Genomic DNA, 19,420 nt, shown 5'->3' on the forward strand with positions numbered 1-19,420 from the left:
AATATTATGAAAATGTAAACTTAAAAAACTAACAAAAATTAGAAGTAGTGCCCTGACAACTATCTGAAATAAAACTAAAATGGAAAACTATACAAAAATACTGTATGAAAATAAAAGCTAAATCAAAATTTTAATAAGTACTATAATAGTTTAAAACTAATAATCAAAAAATTCTGTTCTCAATGGCAATTCTCTAATTTTACAAAAAATATTTCATTTTATTTGAATCAGAATAAATTAAAGAATACATTAAATAAACGATCTATTGATTATGGGATGAAATATGAGCTGGACGTGTTTGATATATATATCTTTAAGTGCAGGCAAGACAGAAAGAAGTGTGATCGCGTCTTGCTTGTCTTTATATACATGTGTGAATGTATAGAGACAAAACAGGTGTGACTCACAGGTGTGATAGAGATGCAGCATCTCTGAAGATTTCTTGGTGTAATTCAGATATATTGTTGCCATGGAGAGATCTGCAAAAAATGGACAACAGCGAGGAGAAAACATGTGGGTTGAGAGGAGGTCAAACAATTATATTTATATTTCAGTTAAAACAACCTGCTTTAACAATCATAAAAACATGAATTTCTGTAAGACAATAAGCTAAAAGCGATGGCACAAGAGAAATATGATTTGAGAGAAACTCACAGCAGTCGAAGAGAGGACAGTCCTTTAAACACAAGAGGAGGGATACAGCGCAGGGCGTTATAACTCAAGATGCTGTAAATCATGACAACACAAGATAGATGATTATAGAAACACATTCACAGTCAACAGCAGTCAATGGAAATGTGTCTGTGTATGTTTCAGGCTCACAGTGTGGTCAGCTGACTCATGTTGGCGAAAGACGAGTTGGACAAGGAACTGATTTTATTGTTGCTCAGGTCACTGAAATAAAGCACAAAATATTTTATATGTACTGTCATTAAGTGAAACATTATATAATAATAATAAAATAATGAATAATAATTAAAAATTAAAAATTCAATTTTTTTCACTACAAGTTTCTTTTAGTTTTAATGTCATTTTTATTGTTATTAATTTTATTATTTGTCATTATTTGTACTCTCATCAAGTGAAACATACAATAATAATGAACAACTGTTGTTATTATTATTATTGTTATTAATGTATATAATAATACATAATATGACTTGTAACATATTACTAATAATATATATAATATGCGGTAACACTTTAATTTAGGGTCTTAACTATAGTTGCTTATTAGCATGCATATTACTATGATATTGGCTGTTTATTAGTACATATTAAGCACATATTAATGCCTTATTCTGCATTCTTAATCCTACCAAATACCTAAACTTAACAACAACTATCTTACTAACTATTAATAAGAAGTAAATTAGGAGTTTACTGAGGGAAAAGTCATAGTTAATAGTGAATGTGTTCCCTATACTAAAGTGTTACCAATATAACAAGAACAATGTTAATAGATTTTATTATTATTAATAATAATCTATATAATATGATATCATATTATAATATTCTCTCATTAATTGTATATAACACAAAAATTATTATTATTAGTAATTATTATTAATAATTTTAAAATAGTATATAATATAGTAATAGCATGTGATGAATTCTATAATAATAATAATAATAATAATAATAAATATGTTTTATTATGCTATAAATAAATATATATATTTATAGGCATTAAAGGGAGCTCAACTTAGTATTTGCGCACTTTCTGAGATGTGCCTTTCAGGGCACGCAATTTCGGATGTTGAACTTCTCACATAGCTCGCCCTTGAATATTTACATTGGAAAGGGTTACATTTTGTAAAAAATTTTGAAAAAGTCTGTGTTTTTAATGTTAACCAAACAACAAAGAAAAAAAAAAAAATCACTCGCTGCTCTTGAACTGAAGAATATGAAGAATATGCAGTACCTGAATTTCTGTACCTGAAAACTACTGTTAGACCTGCCTGAAAAGCACTGTTTACTTCATTTATATCTTTGTTGTATTGTATTTATTTGTGCTATTGCTTGTAATTTGATTATTTTTTTCTTATATTTTATTACTGTCTTTAAAAATGTAGGTTATTAAAATTATATTAGTTAAGCTAGTAGTTTTAGCTGTGGTTTTGAAATTGGAATAGAGGATTGTGAATTTTCACTAGTATCTAAACTAGTATCTGTCTAGTAAGTCACCGGCCTTTGGCAGATGTGGCAAAAAGTTTTAGGTCCTGTATATATATTATATTATATAATATTATATGCACAAAGACAATAAAACTGAATCTGATATAATCTTGAATATGAACATAATAAACAGACTAATATGGGAGTGCTGGAGTGAACAGAGGTCACAGCTGAAGCTTAACACTCACACCAGCTGCAGGTGTTTGAACGCCGAGAGCTCTTTGGGAACCGCAACAAACAGATTCCCATCCAGATATCTATGGAGACATAAAGAGTTTATGAGACATCCAAATACTGCCAGACAGGAATCCCGAAGCATCTGCATAAACCCTTGCGCCCACTCGAACATGACTCACAGTTCAGTGACATTGTGTGGGATGCCACGAGGTAAACCGAACAAGTGTTTGTTACTGCAGCGCACCACCGTCTCCAGACAAGTGCACTCCTCTGGACACTCTGGCTTAGGGACACAGCTCATGTCATCTTCAATGATCGCTGAAAGTATATGGAACAGATATATTTAGAAATACAGTCATAGAAATTATGGCATGACTGTTGATGAGTAGTTAGCCAATATTAAATTAAATACTTTAAATTAAAAGAGTGCATTCGGCCTGCCAAATGATGAAAAGAAAGTACAGAGACAATGATAAACTCAATCTAAAAAACCCCAAACAGTCCATTTACCCTTCTCACAGAGGAAGTCTGGCTTTGCCACATCCTGCAGTGGGATCTCTCTAAGGAAGGGTGGGTTCTGACAGCGAGGGTTCCCTGTCACAATCTGTCGAGATCGTAGCCACTCTCCCAACCAGGACAGACGACAGTCACAATTAAAAGGGTTTGCAAGCAGGTTTCTGAAATTGATAATGGAGATTAACATACAGCATATATTCAGCTCATATATACATTCATAAAAAGCAGCAAGAACAAGCGTCTTTTACAGGGTGGAGAGATTTGGCAGCATGTCAAAGGCTCCAGGCATGATCGTGGTAAGCTGGTTGTCGTAGAGCGAGAGCAGACGTACATTCTGCAGGCCTGAGAAGCTGCTGTTGTGGATGCAACGGATGCGATTATTTCTGAGCATCCTAACAATGACAGAAAAAAAAGGATTTAGAGTGTAGCCTCAGGAAGACTGTGAGGAACAATGAAAATAAATCCAGAACGGCTGTGTTTACTTCGATTGTTCTTGAGAAATTATACATTTGTACAATTGTGCAGTGTTTTGTTTTTGTAAATAATACTTTTAAAGAAATGGACAGCTTAAATGCAAACATATTAACATCCTATACAGCTGAGATAATTAATTTAATACCAGTGCTCAACAATAAAGACTCATTCTTTCAAACTTCAATATTTCATTCATTTTGATTTCCAACCAATCAATCGGTCAACCAATGTTCAATCAATCAAGTTAACAACCAATCAACCAACAAATCAATCAAACAACCAACAAACCAATTAATCAGTCATCCTACCAGTCAGTCAATCAATCAATCAATCAATCAATCAATCAATCAATCAATCAATCAATCAATCAATCAATCAATCAATCAATCAATCAGTCAACCAATCTATTAGAGCTGCATGATTCTGGATAAATTGAGAATTTATTTTGTTTCAAAAAGTTCACGGTTCTCCCACTATTCTGAACAGACAACAAAATAACAATTTATTTACTAGAGGTTCTGACAAAATGTTAATTGCTGCAGTCTGTTTAAAATGATTAATTAATTTGAATGTATTATTTAAAAATTGGTTTGAATGAATGATTCAATGACTCATACATACTTTATTTGTTTACTTGTTTACTTTACTGGATCAGCATTTCTGAAAAAATCTTTTGAATAAATGATTCAATGACAACTACAGTATTTACAGTCACTTGTCTCCACCTAGTGGTTCAATGATGTAATTGTTTTTTTAAAGCACCAAATTACTTTCAAAAGGTGATTTGCTCTATTTTGATCACTACCGTATACATAAGTGTTTATATCCAAACTACATACTTTTATCCCAGTTCTTCTGTGATGATTTGAATATTTGTAACATGGAAATAATTATACTATGTGGTTGAAAAGACTGTTTGTGAAGCTGTACTTACTGTATCATACATGACAATTGCTCTCTCTGGCTCAGCAGCAGTGCCAATGCAGAGTTGAATGTTCCGGTATGATTTTGTCAAAGGTTTAATAGATATGACCGAATCGTTGTCATTTAGGAATGAGATTGTATGGGTCTTTCAAGATCAAGTTCACAATCTTTTACGATTAATCTTGCAGCTCTACAATCTATTAATCAACCAACCAATCAATTATTCATACCAATCGATTGGTCAACCAGACAATTTATTAATCCAAAAATCAATCAGTCATCCTACCATACAAATCAGTCAACCAACCAATCTATTAACCTACTATCAATCAGTCATCCTACCAATCAATCAATCAATCAATCAATCAATCAATTGATCAATCAATCAATCAATCAATCAATCAATCGATCAATTAACCAATCAATCAATCAATCAATCAATTAAAAAAATAATCTCTAATTGTATCCATTGGCAACTGATTAGTGGCAAAAATACAGACTTGAAACTAACTTCAAACTATTTTAGTTATGTAAAACCACAACCAGTTATCTAGTATGCTTCTCAAGAGTGCTAGAAATGCTGTGGCAGAAATGATAATGAAAAGGACACTTGCAGCATGCGTAATCCGTCCATTCCCCGGAACATTCCTCCACGTATGGACACCAGGTGGTTGGCAGTCAGGTGAAGTTCAACCACAGAGGATGCACCATCGAAAGCTCCATCCTCAATCTCAGTGATTTTATTGTTGCTAAGGTTTCTGTGAGAGAAAGTTTATCACTAAGTAATACAGTGTATTTTGGCATTGTTTCATTGTATTATGTAGTACAAAAATGTCAATCTCACATTTTCTTGAGATGTGTGAGGGACCGAAAGAGTCCTGTTGCCTCCAGGATAGAGAGGTCATTGTTATTGAGACGTCTGAAAGAAAGACAATGAAGCTAACAATGTGATACTATAAAGGTATAAGCAGCACAAAAATACACAAAACATACATTTTGGGTTAAACACTCAATTTTTAATTAGACTGCATTATTTTTATCAATAACTTTTGGTACTTTAGGAATTGTGTTTATAATCAACATTTCTGTTGCTTCACTCAAACTTTAATGGATTTTTTCACTGAGCTTGTTAAAAAAGCATTTACACAAATATGCAGTCTACCTTAAACAGTCTTCGTATCGAGTACATATTGTGGATATCTTCAAAAATATTCCCTACGTAGGCATCTCACTAGATGCTGGAACATATTGTAATTGTAATTCTTTTGTTTTTTTGTTCAATGCATTCTCTTACAGTTCAGTTGTAGAAAGCGGAAGGTGCTCTGGGAACTTGGTTAAGCGTAAGTTTGAGCAGTCCACTACAGTAGCTTCACAGCGACATTTGGGTGGACATACAGGCTTGCTGTTGCAGTCCTTATTCAAACGTGTGTCCTCTGCACCTGAGTCAAATATAAAGATGCTTTCAGAGAACCACCATTAATGACAGGAGAGTATAAATTGTCCATTATTTGGTTACACTATATATACACAAAAACAGATTTTTGTCTAAAAGAGATACTTAACAGACAGAATCAACTTACCTGGGATGTGGTATTGTTCCTTGGCTGTTATGGCAACACATGCAAGAAAACAGAAAATACAGCTGCTATGAAAGGATAGATAAACATGAAGCCAGCACAGATGTAGATTTGAGACCTAAAGCTGGACAATTAAAGACTGAAACCAAAGATCTTCTCTAATATACTGGCATTTACACTTAAATCTATTTGATTGTGTGATGTTCAGTCACTTTTTCTGCAGGTTACATCTTTATGCTAGTAGGTAGCAGCACGTGACTGACTATGACTGAGTCAATAAATCATTCATTCAACTGATTCATTCAAAAACATTCATTCAGAAAAAAGTGACTGTCTTTATGAGAAAAGTCTTTTTGATGCTCAAAGTTCAAAGCAAAAGGAGATATTTTCTTTTAAAGAATTCTGTTTAAGGACTACAACAAACGGCTGGTAGGGACTACATCAAGCTTCTTCCCAGGTTGGTGACATCACTAACCCTAAAATTTACATAAACCCTGCCCCCGAGAACACACAACAAAGAGGTGAGGCCATGTTATTGTAATACAGTATGTAACACAAATGCAAAAGAATATCATAAAAGCAAGATGCCAACATAAGTTATAACCGTAATTAAACTAAACTACATCTGTTCTTCATGCAGCATATATTCTCTGGCTCTGTAGGCACCTTACAACAGTTCCCACATGAGCAATTTATAGATTATCATGACAGAATATGATAATCAAAGAATTTGAAACCCTGTCCTCTGCTTAGGAGCAGCAGCTCATGTGTATTTAAAGGGACACACAAAAATGGAGCACTTTTGCTCACCCTCAAAAAGTGACAAAGTAACATACACACTCTGGGGACATCAGAGACTTATTTTACATATTGTAAAATAGTATTATACCACCCCTTTAAATCATTTGCATTTGTTCAACAATGCTGATTCATTCAAGCACTAAACTGTGACTGGCTATGACTGAGTCAATGAATCATTCATTCAACTGATTCATTCAAAAACATTTATTCAGGAACAAAACAAGTAACTGTCTACATGAGGAAATCATTGAATCATTTACCCAACCGAAATTGTTCAAAAACACTTATTCATTTAGGAATGAAACCCATGGCTGTTTATATGATTGACTCATTAAATCATACATTTAATGACTTCAAAAACGCTGATTCATGCAAGAACTAAACAAGTGACTGTCTTCATGAGCAAATCACTGAATCATTTACTCAACCAAAATTGTTCAAAAACACTGATTCCTTCAGGAATGAAACCAGTGACTGTTTGTGAGTCATTGAATCATTCATTTAACTGACTTGTTCAAAAGCACCGATTCATTCAGGAATTAAACCAGTGACTGTCTATATGATTTCAAAAATACTGATTAATTCAGAAACAAAACAAGTGACTGTCAATGATTGAGTTAGTGAATGATTTATTCAACTGATTTTATCCAAAAACACTGATTTATTCAGGAAAAAAGAAGTGACAATCTTTATGAACAAATCATTAAATAATTCACTCAACCAATTTCAACAACACTGACTCATTCAGAAATGAAACAACTGTCTATATGAGTGTCACGATCACGTCTGTTCCTGTCACATCCCGGACTACATTTCCCATGATCCTCCATTGCTCATCACCTGCACTCACTTCACAATCACTCCACATTAATCACCACACCCAGCTGCCACACATTACCTGGACTATAAAAGACTCATACACACACCACCTCACCGCGAAGTCTTGTTTACCCAGTGTTACATTTCCGAGCGTTATATCCCTGTTTACCCGTTTGTGACTGTTCCTGCCTGATTCCTGTTTTACGACCCATTGCTGCCTGCCTCGATCCTTGCCTGTACCCTGACTACGACTCTGCCTGTTCCTCACTGTTCCTGTTTGTTCCTGTTTTGACCCTGCCTGTACGACCACTCTTACTTCTAATAAACGCTGCATTTGGATCTTACTCTGAGTCCCGCCTGCGTTACAATGAGTTAGTGATTGAAAAATTCCCCCAATTGATTCATGTAGGAACAAAAACACCATTACTGTGTATTCCACCCCTTTTTGGAGTTTGCTCCACCCCTTTTGAAGATCCCAGGCTCTAGCTACACCTACTTGTGTGTTGCTCTGAGACACAAGTACTACACAATTACCCAAAATTGTTTCCCAATGAAAGGTTATGAGTGCAATTTAAAACAAACAAATAAATGTTCGCAATTATTAGTTATAAATAAATGTACATAATTATTTATAAATAATTTATTCGTAAATAATTGCACATTTTGTTTGTGTATTGTACCCGAACAGCGGAACTTCTTGCTCTTGATCTGACTGATGCGTTTGTTGGCGAGCCGTCGAGGACTGGAGCATCGTGCGCCGCTGGTCTCAATCGGATTGGATCGCAAAAAGTCAGCCAGCCACTTCAATCCACAGTCACAGACGAACGGGTTTTGAGCTAAGTGACTAAAAAGAAAGCGAACAATAAAACCTCTTGATTATACTGTGGGTGTCTATTTTAATGTTCATTATATTAAGTCTCTTACAGAGTCTGAATGGATTTCAGAGGAGTAAATGTGCCTTTGGCTAGAATCTGGATCTTATTGTCGTACAGGGACAATAGAGATAAGTTCTCAAGGTCCTGGAAGACGTTGACACGAACACAGTGGATTTTATTGGCATTTAGTAGTCTGAAAGAAAAAAAGACAGACATCTCAAACATTACAATGACTGTCTGGATGAAGCTGTTTCAGTGTGCTACCTTATTCACGGACCATTAAGCAACGGCATTGTGACATTTTTCATGTGGGTGGTAATTTTGCATTGACATAAGCATCAGAGGTGATCTACATCACGCTTTTCAGTACTTACAGTAACTCTAATGCACTCAATCCGTCAAAAACTCCCCGAGGCAGATCTGTAATCTTATTTCCATAAAGAACCCTGTGAAATAAAATATGAACATGAGATACAATGGTGCTGATAAATTGTTTCATTTCTACCAAGTCTGCAGGGCTAGGTAAACATGTGGATTTCATAAAAATTAACCATTCAAATGCAAGGTTATACATACATTTTAAATTTAAATTCTGCCACAAGCACAAAAGGTCTGCACAAAGCCCTATTAGGCAGGAAAATCATGAAATGTAAAAATCTTGTTTAACCTGTGTGAAATTTGCTGCAGTCAAAAGAGCCCACCTCCAAGTCTCAGTGATATTCTGGTCTCTAGATATGATTTTTTTAATATAAGTATTGTAACTTCAGATCTCTGACTGAATCATTCTAATGTATCAAATCTTTTTAATGAATCAGTTGAACCGGTTCACAAAACCAGTCAGAGCAATCCATTCGCAAATTAGACTGAATTCTAAAGTCAACAATACAACATGTATGTTCGAATTGAAGCGGCGCTGCACAGACCGATCAGTGTATGACATCAAAGTACCGCAAGGCAATTCGAAAGCATACAGAACCATTTGCTCTCTAATCACTCTCACGGTACTTTGATGTCATACACTGATTGGTCTGCGCAGCTCCACTATAAGGAGAACACAACTAATGACTTCCTGAACCAAATCTTTTGGACAGGTCTGACTTGTAATTAACAACTCACCAATTTCTTGAACAAGAATCATTCAGACCATTTCTTGTGAAGCAGTTCAACTGATTCACTATAGATACAACTCAATATAATGATTCTATCATGAATTGGACATTTGATTGATTGATTGATTGATTGATTGATTGATTGATTGATTGATTGATTGATTGATTGATTGATTGATTGATTGATTGATTGATTGATTGATTGATTGATTGATTGATTGATTGATTGGACTGACTGAATGAATGAATGAATGAATGAATGAATGAATGAATGAATGAATGAATGAATGAATGAATGAATGAATGAAAAGTTAACAATCTGTTTGTTTAATTTTAGATATGACTTCTTCCAATTTAGTAATAACTGATTTATGAATGAATAATACTAATAAATTAAATCTTTTTAATAAATCCGTTAAACCAGTTCACAAAACCAGTCAGAGTGATTCATTTGCAAATTAGACTGAATTGGTCTAAGCTGTTAAGTCAAAAAAAACAATGACTCTGAGAAACTCCCATATTTGGACAGGTAACAACTCAGTAACTTTAAGTTAAAGTTAAGTTGATCACTTAGAAATGTCACAGAACATGGCAGACATGTAAATTAAGAGCCTGTCTCCAACCTGTCTTCCACTGAGCTGAATCACATGCATCCTCACTCAGTCGAATCGTATATCGCATATATGCTGGAGGCTAGACAAACATTCTTATATTTACACAAACCGCACACTCTCTACATCAGACCCCTGGTGAGATGTTCCCATAACATGTTTACAAAGGGCTCTTCGTGCAACATAATGCATAATTCAACATAACTAATAAGCTTGCATGCATGAACATGTTGGAAATGTACACAGCAGTCATATGCAGATTAAATGAGTATATACATAAGTGCTATATAATGTATACCCCAAAAGGCTGTTTTTTTTTTTTTACAGATTTGAATAAATGGATATGTAATTCTCAAAACAATAATGTAAGCAAAGCCGAACCAATTAATTTATCAAATAATAATGAAAATAAGCTTTTATGATTATAAATTTAATTCTATATTAATGTGTGAAGTGTAGCATAGCATGCAGTCAGGATAATAAACTATATTACTTGGCAAAATATCTGTTAATTGCAATTTGAATTAATTATTTATTCCTATTGGTGTTGCTGCTGGTTTATAAAGGCTTTCCTCTCAAAAAAATGAAATTTTATGCTGTGGAGAAAATTAATATTTGCTCCAGTATTTGTCACTTTAGTGCAGCATTTTTATGGGTTTACAATCAGAGCTTTGACTTGGTCATTTCATATACCTCTATTTTCTGATTCTTTTATCTGTTAAAAGCACACCAATTTTCTTGAGGTTCATCAAGAATTTCTAGGCCCATTTCCAACGCTGCTTCCTGACATACAGCTTGTTTGAAATTACGTATGGGTCTACAGCGTTTAAATATGGTGAAACACCTGGACTGCTAAAACTATGAATTATTATATTATATTATATTATATTATATTATATTATATTATATTATATTATATTATATTATATTATATTATATTATATTATATTATATTATATTATATTATAATATAATATAATATAATATAATATAATATAATATAATATATTATATTATATTATATATTTATTTATAAAGCATCTTAAAACCCACAGACTGCACTAAGTTCAATTGCAGTACAATTTCAAAAGGATAAAATAAATGATCCTTTAGAAGCAAATACATCTGAGTGTCATCAGCATAAAAACTTAATACTATATTTTTTTTTAAAAATAGAGCCAAGAGGAAGCATATTATACTACACTGGTCCAAAAATGGAACCTTGAGGGAACTCACAGGTAATAGAAGTTATTGATGCTGAGAAGTTTCCCATTTTTAACAGAAAAGGATCTATTTTGAAGATATGAGACAAACCAACTTATGGCAGTTCCTTGGATGCACGCATGCTGCCTTAGACGTTCAATAAGGACAGTAAGGACAATCATATCAAAAGCAAAATTCAGAACTAATAAAAAGTCATTAGCTACCCTAAAAAGAGCTGATTCTGTGCTATGACCTGATCTAAAACCAGATAGAAATTTATCAAAAACCTAATTTTTATTAAAAATGAAGTAAACTGACTAAAAACAATAAAAATGGACATCACTAGATGAGTAATTGGAAGTGTAAATTATATTTAAATTCAAAATAACTAAGTAAGTTAAAGTTAATAACTAAAGTAAGTTAAATAAGTTAAAATAAATGGACATTAAATCATAAAATATTAGGCTATATATTTTCACAATATGATGTATAATGTGTAAGTGGTTTATATATTTTTATATATATATATATATATATATATATATATATATATATATATATATATATATATATATATATAAAACAGCATTTTCTTCTACATCCCTCTATTGTCAGGCATGTAAATACATAAAACAAAAAAAAACAAAAAGTGAACGCATTATAAATGAACACTTACAGTGAGTTGAGTGAGCGCAGGCCTTGAAATGCATCTGGGGCTATTTCAGATATTTGGTTATTACTCAAATCACTGTGGAGTAAAAGATATATGAGATGTAATCGTCATATTAATGGGGGAAAACAAACCTCTGTTTGATAAAATCCTGAAGGAATTTATTCCATTACTCAATTACATGTTGTGAAAAAACTGCACGTATAGTGATTCTTGTAAATGTCTGTGAATTATAATGAAGCTTGTTTGTGTCAAAGTTCATTCCTTAGTTTCTATCACTGATCACTCACATTCTTCGCAGTCTCTTGTAGGAGGCAAATGCTCCTGGAGGAACAGACTTTATACCATTCTGCTCTAATCGTCTAAAAGAGAGAAAAGCAGACAACGGGTCAAGTGGATGCCAAGGGTAGATGGTTAGCTTTACACAGTTTAGCACTGTTAGTACTTATGTCTAATGTCTCTCTCCATGGATCCCTTATGAACATGGATACTGTGCTGTGAAGGGCACGACATTTAGCACTAGGCAATGTCAAAGACACATAGCAAATGGTCGATAGCACCCATGTTGGTCAAGAAAGGTTAAATCCCACCAGATGTGAAGCTAAAGAGTCAAGACATATTGATATATTGCATAGTGGAAATGTACAGTGGGTACGGAAAGTATTCAGACCCCCTTAAATGATTTTAGCAAATGGCTGCAATATAACAAAGAGTGACAAATTTAAGTTAATTTTTTTCCTCAATGTACACACAGCACCCCATATTGACAGAAAAACACAACATTTTTGCAGATTTATTAAAAAAGAAAAACTGAAATATCTAATACATTATTTTGGGGGGATATGTTCTAATATTTTAAATATATTTTATTTCTAAACTTAAATATATTATATATATATATATATATATATATATATATATATATATATATATATATATATATATATATATATATATATATATATATATATATATATAAGATAATGTATGTAAATATACTCATAATGAGGAAAAAAAATGAACATAAATGATTTTAGCAAATGGCTGCAATATAACAAAGAGTGAAAAATTTAAGGGGGTCTGAATACTTTCCATAACCACTGTATGTACTGAGTTTGCAATATTATATATAATAACATATTTGAATTAAAATCTCATTTTATAAAACAAATCGACTCCAAAATCTGATGTAGCCTACAGTGTTCGGCAGTAATGCATTACAAGTAATGTGCATTACCTAATCAGATTACTTTTTTAGTAAAGTAACCTGTTACTTTATAAATGTACACATTAATATTTTAGTTAATTTAAAAAAAAAAGTAATACATATTATTTTCAGTTTAGTAAGTTTACTAAAAAGTACTGAATTCTCTCTCTTCTCCATAACGTAAGTAATACAATTAATTACTTTTTTAGGGAGTAAAGCAATATTGTAACTCATTACTTTTGAAAAAGTAACTTTTTTTACCCTTGTGAAAAAGAAGTGTGCTTAACTGTATTGAACGTGCACTTGTAGTGTACTTCAAATTTTAAAAGTATATTTTTTTTAAAAACTGTTGCAGATAATATAATATTAATGAAAAACAACACCGTAAGTGTAACTATACATTCACAGATCAAGAATTCTGTGTTAGTTCAGGCAGGCCTCGTAGTCAAGCTCCACTATCAGCTGACATCAGCAAATTCCAACATCACCCATATCAGCTGATCCAATTCCTATGCACTTAACTGGCAACTCTCAAACAGGGTGCATTATTTAAACACAGCTTCAGTCTGTCTGCTTGGCTGCTTCCACTGCACGCTGCTTTGCAACCCACCTCCTTCCCCAGCTCCTCCTTAAACTTGTGTTTAACTTTTGTTAGAGTTCGGGTTAGTAGAATAAGTTGACACGTAGTTGCAAAGTTACTTATAGTTAGTAGAATGTCTGTTGGTGGAGCATCAAAATAAAGTGTTAGCAGATATTAAGAACAGTGCTAATACTTTAATGAGAGTTAGTTGACATGTAGTTGCAAAGTTACTTGTAGTTAGTAGAATGTCTAAAGCATATCTAAACCTTTTTTATTACAAATATTATTAGCTGTAAATTAGGGGTGTAACTATATTTCACAGTACAATATTTTGCGATGCAAGAATGTTACGATATGTATCGTTGAGTGATGGCGATACTTTTACGATATGATGGCAGTCTAATCTCATTAGTTGAGCTGTCGACGTGACCTACTCTACAACATGGAGGTGACAGTAAGAGATGCCGGATTGTCACCGTATATTAAGGGTGTGTCTCAATCAGCTCTTTAGTTCAGTAAGTGTTTTGCGCACACATCGAATCTTGCAAGCAGGTTTAAACGTTTCTCGCGTCGCACCACAGGTCATGTGACAAGAACCAACCGATCAGCTGTGACGTTTCCATAACAAAACATCAAAATCTCAGCCGAACAGCTGATTATAGCTGTACAGGGTGGTTTTTATATTTTATCTCCATAAATATATCTAGTAGTAAACTAATGCAAGGGCTAGAAATAAATTTATCCTTTGCTGAAACTTCCTACTCCTCTTGGAGAGCGCAGTTCATGGTTGCATAGCAACGACCGATGCCACGATCCTTCATTTTGTTAAAAATATGGTGACACGTATCATATCGTGAACTCAGTATCGAGATATGTATATCGTGACCTGAGCGTATCGTTACACCCCTATTGTAAATGTAATTATTTAGTGAGCATTGATTAATAAATACTATAAGCCACTTGATGCTGTCCATTACATAATAGATTTGACCATAATTAAGTGACTTTTCTGCACTTCCTTTCACATGTGCCCTTTAATCTTGGTAAAACTAGTACAGCCTTCTTGTGGCTCATAACTTTATTGCATCTCAGTCAATTTATGCTATACACTTTTATATGCCCCTGACAGAAAAATTATTTAAACCCAACAGACTTCATCTCAATCCTTAAGAAACATCTTAAATATTCTTAGTAAATAAATCACTCACATCTCAGTCATACTTTCAGGCATGTTGGCTGGAATTGCCGTGAGACCTTTTCCTCTACAATCAACAATACTGTTACTGCAAGTGCACATTGGAGGACAGGAACCAGATGCAATGCCACAGGGCTGAGGACTGGAATCAAAAATACCTCAGGAAAAGAAGAAACATTATACATATTAGTCTTAAACATGCACTTGATTAGTTTAATGTTTCCTTGATATCCTGTTTCCTTAATGTATCCTTGGTTTCCTTGATTTCTTAAATTTCAGGCACTTTTAGTGTTTTTTCATTTGTAATTACTCCAAATAGGAGTAACTGATACGTGCAATGACGATCCATTATGACATGTAGGCATTTTTATCTTTATGTACACAATAATTATGTTTTGCATTGTAATACTTTTATTTTTAATATTTGGCATGTTTGTGTGCTGCTGCGCGTCCCTGTGTGTAACAAGCAGAGTCTACGTGCGCTGTGCACCCGCCTATAGGCGCATATTACTAACGCACCCTGTAAATAACCAAAAATAAAAACTGCGCCCTTTACTTTAGACCAGGTTTTTGTTGGTCAATGGCGCAGTCATTTTCAGTTGCCTCAAAATAGCAACACGCCAACCATGCCCCTAACAACACACCGTTGTCAGACCAGCATGTTCATGGGCAAAAAGATGGGCACGAGTGCATTTGCTATTTAAACGTGGGATGTGAAAATGATAACTGCGTCGTGCTGAAACTAGAAAAAAAAACTGGCATCACATTGCGCCGGTTGTATGATAGGGCCCTAACACTTGAAAAGACGTTATTCAGGCAAAATTGATGGTTGTTGTGGAAATGATACCACAAATGTGGGACATCATTTGTGTAATAAATTATATATTGGTTTATGATTGTTTCGCACTTTGTTTCACAGTTTTTTTATGTATCATCATGTTTCTAAAACAAAAAGTGTAATTTGTGGTGGAAATGACATTTTTTCTCTTGCTATGCTAAGACTAACTTCATAGCTATCATTTTATAATCCAAAATACACAAAATTATTTTTATTTTAATATATTTTTTCTTATATTCTTATATAAAATTACAGTTTGATTAGAAATAATGTACAATAAAATATCCACAAGTAAAACTAACACTTGAAAAAATTGCAAAATAAATGGTTGTTGTAGAAATGATGCCACAAATGACAGTCAAAATTTGTGTATTAAATTAAAAATTAAACTTTTTTGTGAAAATTATATATAATTAAATGTAATAAAATGTAATAAATTTAATTAAAATTATTATTAATTATATATTATAAAATTATTTTTAAAAAAAAGTTAATAAAACTTAACCCCATAAACAAGAAACTACAAAAATACAGCCCAAGAGCCCAGATTTACCAGAGCATGTAAAATCTTTCTTCTGCAGTTCAGCAAGGTTGAGGCCGTGTAGGTTCGGTGGTGAACTGCATTGTGTGTAAAGTCCCAGCGCTGGTCTCTGTCTGAGCCATTGAGACAGCCATGACAAATGACAGTCACACCGCAGACTGTTAGAATGCATACGACTATGAAAAAAAAAAAAAGGTTGATAACTGATATTAGTCCTCATTAATCAAACATAATTATTATGCAATCACCACAATTATATTTTGCCCATACTTTGGATAATTGATTTAAACTTCTATGTGAGAAGAAAATGTCAAAAAAAGAGGTCTATACTCACAAGGTCCGTAACTTGGGCATGTGGTTGAAACTAGAAATGGGGATGGTGCTGATATTGTTGTTGTTCAGTGTGCTATGGAGGAGAACCAAAGAAAAAGGAGGTTAGACTTAATCCAAACACACTGTATGCATACTGTACTAACAATAAACATCGTCTTTTTTTAAATAAAACTACTCATTTTCCTTTTTCTATAACACAAGTCAGTACATACAGGACTTCCAGGACTCTCATGGCACGAAATGCTCCATCCTCGATGCAGCTGATGTGGTTCTTATCCAGCTGTCTGAGAGCAACACAAACACAAAGGCACATAAAACATTTTGAAAATTAAAAATTAAAAAAAAATTAAAAATTTTAAAATTAAAAGAAACATGTATCATTAAACTTGTGTGCACTTTAACTCACAAGTTCTTGATGTCGGTGGCTCCTCTAAATGCTCTCCTTGGTATCATCTGGATGACATTCTCACTTAAGTCCCTAATTACAAGAGTGAAATATCCAGTTAAATTACCAATATTTATTAATAAAAAATACAACTGAAATGCAAGTTTAGGTTAGAAAAAAGAATTACTGGAGGAAACAAAAACAAAACAGCACAACCAAGAGGAAACTTTTATTGATTTTTCGCTTGAGATTTAATAGAATTCTTAATTATGGTTGACTTTCAAATCAGCTTTGTTTCAGATTTTTCTTATACAAACCTTAAAAATATAGACAAATATGACATCCAGAAAGTGTATGGAAATTCACAATTAAAGGTATAGTTCATCCAAAAATAAAAATTCTGTCATTGTTTATTGCTGCCTTCACATGCTATTGGAATGATCATACATATGAGTTTCCTAGTTAAAAATTGGACATGAACGCCCTTTCAAGTCGTATTTACCACTGGAAAGCTTGGGGATAATTTTGATACCCAAGTTCCCAAGTTGGGTGGGCCATAAACTTTAAACTGGTGGAGGGGAGATCGACTGCTGTTGTGACTGCTATTCTTTGTTATTGTCTTGTCGTTAAAGTGTAGTGCATATTTACAAATATGAATAATCATCTGAAGTGTATTGTAATGTTTTATACACAGTGAAAATAGCCTGTATTTGACTGAATACAGATCTAGATCTATCGCTGTGAATGTTTATATGGTTGTCAATGAATAGGATGCTGAATATAATTTTGACTTGAAAAGAATTTCCCAATAAATAGGCAAGAATAAACCTGGTGTCCTCCATGATTCCTGTTCTGTCGGAAAACAAAGCACTTGTATGCAACAAGCTCGTAATCACGACTTCAGAAGTGCAAAGTAGGACATTTCCTTTATTTTCTCACACAAAGTAATACAACTTCAGAAACAATTACTACTATTTTTTCCCACTATGTACTGTTGTTAAAGGGCTGCATGAAGAATCTTCTAAATTTTCTCTATTTTTTTTTTTTAAATAATGTATAGGAATGACATGATAGTAAGTAAATAATGACTTTTTCATGTATCTTTTATCTTTAATTTTTAACTAATTTTCATTTATTTTCATGAACTACTCCTTGATAGTATTTATCAGATCAATCTTAGCAAAGCACAGTTTGAGACATTCTTGAGATGTAACAGCTGTTTTTCACTTTTAACTATAAAAAATAAAGCCTCTAGAAAAATAATATTTCAGATTTGCTGAGAAATAAAGTGAGCATGACACAATCCCACTGCCATGGATCTGAATTTAAAAGAATTTTTTAAAAGAATCTATATTTCATATCTAGTCATGCTCTGTACTGTTCTGCAGACTAAGGAAATTGGCATTTAATAAAAGAACATCTGGATTCCTAAATGTCATTTCATCTGTTTTCTCTCCATGTGAAAGCCATCAGTGACCTTTTCCTAATGCATGTGATTTTTGCTGCAATTGCAAACTGTTGTTAAGCTCCCCCGCAATTGGTTCAAGCTACAGTCAATGTTTGATGAAAGCCTTTCATGGTCCTTCAGGATGAACAAAGAGTTCTGCACATTAAAGCTTATTTTCTTTGGTTAAAGAGTAAAATGCAGTAAAATGCTAAAATCTAACAGCAGATGCTGAACATCAGCTGTATTATTAGTGTTGTTTGGTAAGGCACTATTTCCAGTAGAAGTCAGGCCACTTAACACAACGAACCAGACACACAATAAGAAATCTGTAATTGAGAGTGAAATTCAGTGTGAAAGAACAAGAAACAGAGTGAGTGTGTGTGTGTGTGTGTATATATAAATATATATATATATATATATATATATATATATATATATATATATATTTATTTATTTATTTATTTATTTATTTAAAATGCTGGCGGGGGAAAGAGTTAAAATTAAAGAAGATTCTAATCAATACTGCAGAACATTTAAACATGAATATCGTGAAAATAGTACTAAATAGTGCTTTTTTCATAATAAAGTTGTTAAATAATTTCTTATTTCTTGGGCTTAACTTTTTGACTTTCTCTGTGTCTTGGAATTTTTCCATTGTGCACATCATGTACCTACCTACACAAAACAAGAAGTAGTAGTCCTTGGACACACTGACATTCTCACACATAACCAGAAGTTGAAGACACACACACATTTACGCACATACATTTCTTATTTGTTATTATATTTTGTGAAATGCCATACATGGTAAGGTTTGATTCTTAAGTCATATGATTGGATGCTCAAGCCATCCTGGAGATTGTTGTTTGACCTATGTCCATAAATATGACCCTTCTTGCTGAATAAATGAGAATGCTTAGTACCACACTTTATCTGTGTCTGCTTGGTCATTCTCCCGAG

General features: G+C 33.2%; 1 protein-coding gene across 1 annotated transcript in view; it reads right to left on the bottom strand.

Moving 5' to 3' along the window:
• slit1b (slit homolog 1b (Drosophila)) overlaps positions 1–19,420 on the bottom strand; it is a 69,261-nt gene that overhangs the window by 32,929 nt on the left and 16,912 nt on the right. The window contains exons 5-25 of the mRNA XM_067399295.1: positions 17,035–17,106; positions 16,841–16,912; positions 16,630–16,701; positions 16,308–16,471; positions 14,930–15,074; positions 12,225–12,296; positions 11,941–12,012; positions 8,716–8,787; positions 8,391–8,534; positions 8,147–8,310; positions 5,850–5,873; positions 5,564–5,708; positions 5,114–5,188; positions 4,884–5,027; positions 3,120–3,263; positions 2,866–3,032; positions 2,535–2,673; positions 2,367–2,435; positions 823–894; positions 655–726; positions 408–479 (exon numbers count right to left, since the gene is read on the bottom strand). Of these exons, the coding sequence (XP_067255396.1) occupies positions 408–479; positions 655–726; positions 823–894; positions 2,367–2,435; positions 2,535–2,673; positions 2,866–3,032; positions 3,120–3,263; positions 4,884–5,027; positions 5,114–5,188; positions 5,564–5,708; positions 5,850–5,873; positions 8,147–8,310; positions 8,391–8,534; positions 8,716–8,787; positions 11,941–12,012; positions 12,225–12,296; positions 14,930–15,074; positions 16,308–16,471; positions 16,630–16,701; positions 16,841–16,912; positions 17,035–17,106 (2,172 nt within the window). The remainder of the gene's footprint in view (positions 1–407; positions 480–654; positions 727–822; positions 895–2,366; positions 2,436–2,534; positions 2,674–2,865; positions 3,033–3,119; positions 3,264–4,883; positions 5,028–5,113; positions 5,189–5,563; positions 5,709–5,849; positions 5,874–8,146; positions 8,311–8,390; positions 8,535–8,715; positions 8,788–11,940; positions 12,013–12,224; positions 12,297–14,929; positions 15,075–16,307; positions 16,472–16,629; positions 16,702–16,840; positions 16,913–17,034; positions 17,107–19,420) is intronic.

This window comes from Chanodichthys erythropterus, chromosome 10, assembly GCF_024489055.1.
Source record: "Chanodichthys erythropterus isolate Z2021 chromosome 10, ASM2448905v1, whole genome shotgun sequence".
NCBI classification, from domain to species: domain Eukaryota; kingdom Metazoa; phylum Chordata; class Actinopteri; order Cypriniformes; family Xenocyprididae; genus Chanodichthys; species Chanodichthys erythropterus.